The sequence below is a fragment of the Rhyacophila brunnea genome, unplaced genomic scaffold (genome assembly GCF_057557595.1).
Source record: "Rhyacophila brunnea isolate RB1 unplaced genomic scaffold, BYU_Rbru_1.0 scaffold_3, whole genome shotgun sequence".
Taxonomy (NCBI): domain Eukaryota; kingdom Metazoa; phylum Arthropoda; class Insecta; order Trichoptera; family Rhyacophilidae; genus Rhyacophila; species Rhyacophila brunnea.
This window is the reverse complement of record NW_028232965.1, coordinates 5,947,239-5,958,940: the sequence shown is the minus strand read 5'-3', so window position 1 is coordinate 5,958,940 and position 11,702 is coordinate 5,947,239. Positions and strand designations below refer to the sequence as shown.

General features: G+C 33.7%; 1 protein-coding gene across 1 annotated transcript; it reads left to right on the top strand.

The window, feature by feature from the left end:
- Positions 1-8,617, top strand: LOC147067778 (kinesin-like protein KIF18A). The gene is made up of 7 exons (XM_085952457.1): positions 1-738; positions 1,726-1,941; positions 3,027-3,232; positions 4,262-4,587; positions 5,109-5,296; positions 6,070-6,973; positions 8,442-8,617. The coding sequence occupies exons 1-7, from the start codon at positions 151-153 to the stop codon at positions 8,615-8,617; spliced, it is 2,604 nt and encodes an 867-aa protein (XP_085808583.1). The 5' UTR covers positions 1-150.
- The last annotated feature ends 3,085 nt before the right edge of the window (positions 8,618-11,702 follow it).

Sequence of the window (11,702 nt, the reverse complement as noted above, 5' to 3'; positions counted from 1 at the left end):
GCAATTATTATTGAATTTTTCTAGCATTCATATTTACTTTGAAATATTGTTATTGGTTTGAGACACTGTAATTTTGAATTTGTAATTGATTGATTACACTGTTCAGCGAGGCCCGTTTATTTCGTATGCTGTTTGGAAAAATAAGTTAAAATGGTGCAAACGAAAAAGGATTACAAAGCGTCATATTCCCCTCAACGCAAGAAACCGAGAGTGGCATTTAAAATACAAAGCAGCATCACTAACAAACCTTCGTTATCTGGATCAACTGACGCGACATCGGTCAATATCAAAGTTGTCATTCGTCTGAGGCCGCCCAACGAGCGAGAAGACGGCGCAAACATTAGAACGGTTGTCAAGGCAGTGGACGATCGTATGCTTATATTTGATCCAAAGGAGGAGGAGGAACCTTTCTTCTATCAAGGGACACACCAACCCTCCCACAACTACTTGAAAAGGGCGAATAAAGAAATGCAATTCATCTTTGACAATGTCTTTGACTCGGCCTCTACCAATGAAGATATATTTAATCAGAGTACAAAGTATCTGATCAATTCGCTGATGGACGGATATAACTGCTCTGTATTCGTTTATGGTGCTACAGGTGCTGGGAAGACTCACACTATGCTAGGCCGGGAGGAATGCCCTGGCATAACATACTTGACTATGCAAGAATTGTTTGATTGTATGGACACTCATAAACCAGAGAGAGGTTTTGAAATATGCGTGTCATATTTGGAGGTTTGTATTCAGTCATATAAATTGTATTATTACAGCAATGCAGGTTATTATACTAACAACACTTTAAACGGCTGTGCGGTCAATTCACAAGCCTATGTTTTAAAAAAAACTATTGTAGGTACATTAATCTTCAGTCCACATTATTTTCTCAGTCCGCAATTAACAAAAATATTTAACAGTTTGGTAGGTACTTCATATCGTTAACAAGATGAACTTTGAAAACAGCTCGAAATTTACATTTTAAAATGTAGAAATCAAACGAACGGAAGTATGTAGACAAATTTATGCAATGTAATACTTAACAATCCGGTAAAAATACAGTACTCCTTATTGTTTTTGTAATCAACTTCTTTTGAGATTAAAAACCTTACACTACCTACTTACTTATTTTTGGGTTACAAACACCGTATTTTAAACATGACCAGTATGATTTATCTATGACAGAAGCAAAATATTCTTTTTAACCCAGTACACCCATTGGCAGTAGTGATGTAGTAAGTGCTGAAACAATCACATAATTACTCAGGCTTTGAGAAAATCATATGAAATGTTTTGTGGCCTTACTGGGATCGAACCCGGAGTCCCCGGATGAGAAGCCAGTGCATTATGCACTTTTATAAATGTTGATTTTAGGCCTATGCTAGAATAATTGTCGGTACAAGTCTGTTTACTGATAGCCAGGCGGTAACAGTGGCAATTTTCATAGCCGATTTTGGCAAAATTCAAGAATTTATAATCCAGTATATCCGGCTAATTTTAAAAATTGTTTGCCGCTGGCTTCCATTGAACAGACAAGAACCTAATTGTTTTGTATTCTATTATTAATTAAATGTCATAAAATTATGAAATTTTACATGCTAGAGATTTAATATAGTTTGGCAAGATTATCTCAGTTTGAGGTTCACACAATTGTATAGGGGACAGTACGTTTGAAGTGTGTTGGTGGGGAAGGTTAATATATTCAGGCGCTGACTTCTTTAATTTCAGGTATATAATGAAAATATTCATGATTTGTTGAATCCGTCGGGGCCTTTAAATTTGAGAGATGATGGCAAGTTCGGGGTGGTTGTGGCCGGACTCACAAATAAGAGTATTACGACTGCGAAAGAATTGCTTGATATGTTGGATCTGGGAAATAAAAACAGAACACAACACCCGACAGACGCTAATGCGGAGAGTTCAAGGAGTCATGCTGTTTTTCAGGTTAATATATAAAGTATTTATATATGTATATATTTTTTTATAAATATACCTACTCATATCAGTACAACAAACCAATCACAAATGAATGTAATCATTGAATATACTGAATAAATTATGTACATACATTGAAATGTCCTTATATTATGATTTGAAGTGAAGTCGTAGCTCCATAATATTCACAATTAATATACATACAAGGGCAATGGCATAAGTAGATGATTGAAACATAAAACTAGCAATTGAATTCAAATTACTTATTATTACGGGCATCAAATACAGCAAACATGTACTCATAATATCCAAATTACTTATATAGTAAATACCGGGAGGTGTTATCATGGCGACCATATTACCTGTAGGCTGCGAATTTCTATGAAAAAATTAAACCTAATTAAATATCTATGGAAATACACATCTATATTAAAAGTACATTGTAAGGACTTTTATATAAAAAAACTAAAGTAAATGTTTCCCAAACGTCAACTTGTCTGTTATCGGACATTGTATCTGAATATATAGGTGAGAATAATAAAATATCTGTAGGAAAGAAGAACGAGGTATAATTATTCTCCCACTGTTAAATCTATCCACTCCAACTCGATTCGTTAGTGATTACTGACATGGTGCTGTTTATTTGCTTCATCAGTGTAGTCATGAGTGTGCTGGTCATGAAGTCCTTGAAAAAAATCTGCTTTTCTGTTTTCAACATTTTCTATATCTGCTCCTGACCTTGAGCTGTCGAACTGGTGTATTTTGGGAACAAAATCATAAGTTTCCCATTCAGAAACTGGTGCAGATTCATCAAAACTGGAATGTTTAAGACATCCTGACCTCACCATTAAAATCACTTGTCAGATTCAGCAGTGAGGCCGACCATGTCCATCAAATATTTAACCAATTGGACATTTTCAGACATATGTACTCTGTTCTCCTTCCATTTTGAATCAGTAGAAAAACAGAAAGTTTATACATAAAAAAAAAAATATAACCCCGTGGTGGAGTAATGGCAGAGTGCCTGTCTCTGAAGCCATGGGTGCGCTACACAAATATTTAGGTATCAATTTGACAATTTTGATTTCATGCAGGTTTATGTAAAAATGAGAGCGAAAGCATCAGGGCAGGTGAAGATAGTAAAGTTGTCGATGATCGATTTGGCGGGCAGCGAGCGAGCATCGGCCACCGGCTGCAGAGGCGAACGCTTCAAAGAGGGAGCCAACATCAACAGAAGTCTGCTCGCCCTCGGCAATTGCATTAACCAATTGGCCGATGGATCCAAGTTCATTCCATATAGGTATGTAATTTTGGAAATTAAATGATTCCTTCACCTCAATATTCATGTATTTATCAACAGTCCGGCCGGCTTAGATAATTATTTTGTCTATTGCGAAACTTGAAAATATCAGATAATTTTGAAAACCAAGCGGTCAATAACAAAATGCTAATTTGGTCGTGTTTTGATTAAGCAAATATATTATATCCACTTTACTATTTAGACACACTTGGGCCCCTTATGGTTGAAGAAATGTATCTCATTTTTCTTTACTTTTCAAGAGTCCAAACACAGTTAAATTTACATTCCACTGACATTAACAAGAAAACGTTTTCAGGAGATACGTATTAAACTATCTTTTATCTGTGGAATTTTTTGACAAATTCCTTTGTCACTTAGCGTAATATGTTATTTGATATCCAGTACCATACACAAATCGCTAAAACTTGGGATACGTTTCTTTAACCATAACTGAGCTGACTTACAGTCATACCTACATTGTCGTAAGAGTTATACTTATCAACTGTTCATACATGATGGAATGAAAAATTTTGGTTGCATTATTCTATTGAATTGAATGTGAATTTTGTGTAGTGAAGTCTTTTACTATAAACGGAAGCCGTCTGCAAGTAGTTGACCGAAAAGATTTGCAGATGTTGATGTAGACAAATTGGTAGTAAATACAGCCCCAACCTCTTCCTTCTCATTAATTATTATTTTTAATTTTACTGATTTGATTAATAATAGTGAGCAATTGAATGTTTGTCTGTAATTTTATCTTTGTTCATTTTGATAAATAGTTTTATAATTTCGGTTGAAAATCGTTTTATTTGGTTGTTTCAAACTACTTTTTGAAATTCGAAAAATACACGTGCAACTAGATATTATTATGTAAATATTTTGGTGAATTAAAAAAAATAGCGTTACCATTTTATTTTATATTAGCCGAGATAAAATTTTCTCAGGTGGTCTGAAAAAAATATCTTTAAAAAGCAATCAGCAAAAAAAGTTTGAGAAGTTCTCAAAAATACATTTGGAATATTTTTTCAGAGATTCCAAACTGACACGTCTATTGAAGGACAGTATCGGTGGTAATTGTCGCACAGTTATGATAGCTAATGTAGCTCCGACTAGTGCATCCTACGAAGACACTTACAACACTCTTAAGTACGCGGCTAGGGCCAGCAAAATACAACTGAGAATGAAGAAGAATATTGTGACATGCGACAGTCACGTGTCGCAGTACATACAGAGAGCGGAGGAGTTAGCTGCACGGGTCGCTCAACTAGAAAAAGAGTTGGCCGAAGCTAAAGACAATCGGAATAACTCTGTTATCAGTCTGACCATCCCAGAAGATTTCGATAAAAACGGTATTGGTGAGGTCTTTTGAATTTACATAATTCGTTTCAAAGACTGTTAATTTTTCGTATGTATTTAGAGGCGGAGCATAAATATTTATGATGGATTCTTCTTATTATTTTATCCAAGCTGTCGGGGTTAGGCGAAAGGTTAACATCTGATAATTAAATATTATCAATTAAGAAGATTATTAATTATAGTACCCGCATCATAACCCGTCACCTTGTCAACACGAATATCGTTGTCGCTTTCCCTCCACTATATTATTTGAAACACCTATAGTATTGTATTATTTATATGCTCTCATCGTGAACAAGAGATAAAACATTCGTTTCAGCAAGTGATAAGGTATACAAATTTGACTATATATCCCTATTATGATAAAAGAAATGATGCAACAGGATGCGCTGTCCCTGCAACATTTTCATCCTTATCAGATACAAACACTTATTGTTAATTACCCAAAGTGATTGCATGCCCATGATAGTAAATAGTTGTGACATTCCGTGGTGTAGGACTATACTCTTTTATTTTGCAGATGAAATTGCGATGGAATGGAAAACAAAATTGGAAGAGAAAAAAGACCCCCACTTGTCTTTGGTGAAAATGTTAATGGGTAAACAATGCGCCCAAAGAAAGTTGGCCGCTCGGGCACTCCGGAAAAGACGCGCTGCCGCCGCCCTCTCCGCTTTATGCTGTGACGCTACCAACAATAAATTGCGAGAGGTCGGTCACTAACACAATATTTTCCAGTATTCTTTTAATTATGACAATGCGCGATATACTTCACAGTAATTGAAATAGCTTCTCCTAGAAAAACATCGACATCCTATTTTCGAAACTGGTATTTTTCTTATTGTTTTGTCATATTTTGGTTGGCGTCCATAAAGCATTTGTGTAGTGAAAGTATTCTTGTTTTATATAAGCATACTGCTTATTATCAGATCCTATTTCAATTAATTTTTGGTCAGGCTTTTTGCAGTTTTTTTTAAAAATAACTTTTATGCAGTAAGAAAATTAATGTAGTGAAGGTAGATACATATTTTTGCCATAAATGTATGTGTGTAAGCCAGCTCGCACATCTAAACTTGTTTTGTCTGCAACATGTCGAATACGTCGATGTAACATAACCGTTATTCACAAAACAAACATTATCTTATGGACCTTCACACACTGCTCGAATTAAACATTTTAGTTTGAAAAGAACAGCTGGTGTCACTAGCAACAAATTATATTTGACTCAGCCTGCAGGTCGCTCACTGTCAGTGTTGCAATCGCTGTTTCGGCGTTTAGTGCCATTTTTATTTGACAACTTTGACGTTTCGAGAGGTTGCAATCGTCACTGTCAGTAGGCTCATATGTGCGCAGCCGGATGTAACATGAATACGACATTTCTAAAAGGTTTGATTTATGGCTGTCGCAGACGAGGCAAGTTTAGATGTCCGAGCTGGCTAACACGTAGGTGAAAACTACAATTATTGATGTTTTTGATATTTCAGGGGTGTACAAAGGATACGATTCGACTTGAAATGTCATCTGATACTCTCATCCGCCAAGGGCATGCAATGACTGAGGACATGAAAACGTTGTCAAGAAAGATTCAGGAATCTGAAAGAGATATCAGTACGCTTACAATTGAAGCGCTCAAATCTTCACAAAATCTGGAGCCGATTATATCTTCTTTCAATATCCAGCGTGAAATGGTGTCTGTTCAATACAGAGAAAAACATTTGCAAACTGTTGCAGCCATGCAGTTCGATGAAATAAATGATTTCCATGACTTTGTTCAGAAGGCACTGAAGATGCTTAGGAAATATTATCTCTTCCTCAAAGGACAGGGCGCGGTCACAGCGTCCATGACGCAAGAATATAATGAGCTGGTAAACAAAGCGAGAAGCTCTCGCGCCGTCACTTGGGAAGACCAGCAAGAACATGTCGGTTGCGAAGATGACTTTTTAAATTTTGTCCTTCATTTTGACTCATCGTCTGTATCAGAGATTCCGGAACTACCTAAAATCAATATTTGTATGAATAATCCGGAAGAGGAACCAAAATTTTCTCCACTTTCTAGCAATTTGCCAAAATCAACTACTTTACCATCCGAAGAAGAGCAGTCGAACTTGAATGTGAATTCAGAAGATGATATGAATTCCACTCGTGTCATTGAATCTGACTCGGCACACTATAATCTGTTCCCTCAAGAGAGTATTTATAAAACTGCCAATATGGTGGCCCCGATCTATGTTGTAAACCCAATTAATCCTAATGACTTGAATTCAACATTTGTTCTATCAAATAAGAATGACGGAGAACCTTTACCAAAAAAACAAAGGCCTCTGAAGAACACTGATTTCAACAAAGTGCTGGCAGAAAGAACGAATGTCTTGTCTAATAAAACTGTTCGTAAGTATCAATCCATCTATGTATGTATTACAATTATTACATCACAAAATGAAAATTTCTCAACAGATGGTTGATAGTTGAAATATATCAGGTGGTTTAAAAGTTATATAAAAATAGTAATATTTAATTTTTTTAGTTGATTAGATGATTTTGATCAAATACCAGCATTTTGGATACCTACTTGTGCAATTTTCGTGGTGGGTAAGGTGTTAATATTGTATGTAACAACATACACAATATCTCAATGTATCTTGCATAAATATTATGAATACACTGCAATATTTCCAATAAGCATTGATATATTAAGACTAAGGCCACATATGTGGGTGCCTTGCTTGGTGGCTACGTGCTAGGTGACATTTCCTAGCGAACGGACGCACACTATACTATCGCAATGGCCACACTGCACGCTTCGCGCCTCGCTACGTGATTATTAGTCACCTAGTGAGTCTCCCGGTGAACAAACATGGTGATTATTTTTATTGTGTCTAGTGATTTTGCAAGATGGCGGATATTTCTTCAGTATGACAAACGTCAAACACCGTATATTTTGAGGTTATGAATAATGAGGCACGGGATGAATTGACATTATGCACCCAAGTTAGGCTTAAATTTTAAACTTAAATTCTCTGTGAGAAGTAGCTTTCTTGTTAGTTTTGAGAGTGACATCGTTGTTGACTTGAGCGCTCCCAAATGTCAAATGAATTTGTAAAGCGTGTTTTCAGTAGACAAGCATAGCACCTAGCTTAGCACTAGCGAAGCACCTACCTATGTGGCCGAAGCCTAATGGATGCAGCATATGAGGGATAAAATTGCCTGCTCATACTATTTTATTCTTTTGTAAATACATATGAATGAGGTTGAAAAGTGACCCTACCTACATTGCAATAATGATCAATATTCCAAATCCACATTAGAGTCTTTATATCATTGTTTTATTCTGCACAGCTGCAGGTGTCTTCGAATATTGGCACACATCCAATGTATGTAGTTGAAAAATGAACTTAATTTACATTTCAATAACGGTAACAATTGCAAAATCATATTCATGCCTTTGATCTATTCTGCTAACATGTTTATATCAAGATTATATGGGAGCGTTTGTCTGGTATAAGTCAAATAGCCGATAAGCAATATTTTTGTTATTTTTAAGATCACCATGATACATGTCGTCAGTTTGCAAAATGATTTAGTATCCATATCTTAGTTTCTAACATAGTCTACTATAACCCGAGTTACTTAAAATTTAATTTTCTGACATAATAATGTACTTTATCATTGGCATGTTGAGGATATCAGGACATCTCCCAATTCTATTGTCAAATACAAAACTAGCAGTGGTATCTCGTTGACTTTGTGTTCATCTGGCCTGTTTCTAGGCTTGCTTTAAATCAGTTCATGCAGTAATTAATATAATTCTGTACATTCTAAATAATATATAACTTGAAATTACTTAATTTTTTTTCAGTTCTTCCTAAGGGAAAACCTCCAGGATCAACTGAAAAGGTGCTACCATACAAGAAAATCAGCAAAGAAAACAGATCTGGTTTTGGGTCAACTGTGAATCGATTTAAATATGGAGAAAAGATCTCAGCAACCAGTAAAGATATCCAAAGTAAATATTTAAAATCAATGTCTAATTAAAGAAGGTCTCACAAAATGAAGATTCAATTATAGTTTTATGCATTTGCACAAAAATTCATGTACCCAAATTATAATATGAAATTGTTTTGAAATGCTTCCATTGCACACATTATATGTATATATTGTGGTGATTTGATATCAGTTCATCGCATCTATTCTATACACAAGGCTGCTATCGAGGGTAGTTTATCATATTTGTATTGAGGCAGTTAATTGTTACAATAAGTTAACCATCTGAACTGTCAAAAAGTGCTATGTTTTAACAGCATCTCTCTTGGCTGAGTTAACTTGTAGAGTGAGATAGACAGTTTCGACAGCTTACTTATTGTAACAATTATAATACCTCAATACATAAATATGATAAACTGTCTTCGATAGCAGCTTTGTGTATAGAATAGATGCGCAGCAGTGACAAGGCATCTAACTCATTGGCTTTATTTCTTAGCTGTACATAGTTTTATTTTCCAGGCTTTTTAATATTCCATTTGGATTAGAAGATATTCTTTTGAATCCATTACCTCTTTGAATCTGACAGCTTGCGTCTTTTTAATGTTGATTTTATTTTCCATTTTAAGTAGGGTGCAAGTCGGTGCGTGAGAAAGAGAGACGAGCACTCACCTCTTCAGGCACACCGTATACTCGCCCTCCACTGTCGCACTCATCACGCCGTTGATTTAGGTAATATATCTTACCGGTTTTTGTATGAAGTATATTTATTATCTATCTTATTCCTAAACCTTTCCTGACGATGGTACACTTCACAAATTCTGAAATTTTAACGGAAACCTTGTTTGTTTTGTAGGGTAGGTAAATAATACAATAATTTTTTTTAGAAAAAACTATCTACCAAATTTCGGATACAATTCTTTCAAATTAAAATCTGCAAATACCATGTCAAGATTATTTTTAATACCTTCATAAAATAATTTTTGATGTTGATGTTTGATGACAAGTCTGTCACAATTTTTAATGACTGGCTCATGAAATAGTGTACTTTATTACGATTTATTGAATATTTTTATATGCCAGGACCCTGAAATCATTTCGAATTACGAAATTCGTATTAAAGGTATGGTTTTATATGAAAATAATGTTCAAGGGACTTTTTTTTCGAGAAAATTTCGAATTACGGCAAATTTTGAATTATCAGTGTTCTTACGAAACCGAGGTTTTACTGTACAAAAGTTCATGTCAGGCAAATATCCTATTGATTATTTCGACCTAATTGTTAATGATGTATAATCTCAAGTCACTCAGACTAATTTCTATGCAGTGAAAATAAATACACATCAAGTGGAAAAGTAACATATAAAATATAGAAGTAGTTTTTCAATTATGTACTTTCCTATTTTTTTGCTTGAATTACTTGCCTCATACAAACAAGACATTTTGTGCTGACAATAATGACCAAGAACAATTTTAATCATAATGAAAGTAACATTTAATATTTACATAAATTTAATATTTATTAACTCATTCCGTGCGTCCACGCAACTATTGCGTTGCCATTAGATACTATTCGTATGTTAATTAAATAGTAATTAACAGTGAATGAGTTAAATACTCAATTATTGTGCAACTAGCGCTTTGCAAGTGTATTTTAGTTATATTGAACATGTTAACAGACTTTATGAGGAATAGTTATTTAGATATTCACTCTCTTATAGAAAAAATCTATTCTCAATCAAAATTTAGTACATTTAGATTTTTGACAGCTACGAAATAGCGAACTGAATCTTCATAATATTATTCTACTAAATACAGTAAAGTTGTAATCAAATCATCTTGATAAATGTTTGCATTTGAAATATGTTCACAAACATGACTTGACAGAAGGATTAATTAACAACACTTTTTTTCAGATTTTTCTGACAGAGGATCTTGCCGAATGATGTGTTCGTGAACCGGTCTTCCTATCGACATAAAGAGGAAATATGTACAAAATGCATTTCATGCAGTATATTTAATTGTTAAATAATATGAAATACTCATACTTCCTTTTGATGCTTAATTCTCTACTGAATAAGTACAAGTAGATGGAAGTTATCTTCAAACTTTTGTGACAGAGAAAGTTTTTGTTGGACCGCATTATACATAATATGTACCAGAGATCAATGAGAGAGTAAAACCTCGTTAATAAGAACATGGGTAATTCGAAATTTTCCCGAAAAAAAAGTCCCTTGAAGATTATTTTCATATAAAACCATACCATTAATTCGAAATTATTTCCGAATCCTGGCATATAAAAATATTCAACAAATCGTAATAAAGTACACCATTTCATGAGCCAGTCATTGAAAATTGTGACAGACTAAAAATAATCCTGACATTTTATGACCTATTAATGCACGGAACCGGAAATTTAGTAGGCACATCAATGATCGTAAACGATATTAATGAAAATCAAATTTTTTTGTTCCAAAATTTTAATATTTTCCCCCCATACATTTCATAATTTGTAATTCGAATTTTTTTCTATTTTCAGTCCCGTGGAATTAACGAGGTTTTACTGTATTAATAATATATTTCTCACTCAATATGTAATGTAATTAATGTTGTGTATTTGTATTCTAAAAAAATTATTATGAATTTGTTGATTTTAATACATTTGAGTCATTTATTATATCACAAGTAGAAATAATTGATTGTTATATATTATCATGTCTGAAAAGGACGCTATTATTGTAAATAAACATGAGTGTAATTTATAACATCATGTGTGTATGCTTTTTTATATGCCTATATAATAATTTTATAATTAGTGATTTAATGTAATAAATTATTAACATGGATGTTAAATAATATTAAACTCCTATTATTATTATAATAACTAACGTCGCTTGTATACATTTGGAAGTTCTTTTTATATTGACTGATATCTATTTCTCTATTATTATTTTTGTATTAATATTAATTTGTGATTTGATGTATGATAATTTTATACAATAAAAGTAACATTTAACATAAAGATATTTTTCAATTCCCAAAAGACCAATAACACTGCATTAACTATTAAATAATTCATTGGTATCATTAGTTTATTGCCAAAGGAACAAACTATTTAAAAGCTTCGGAAAGAAAACAA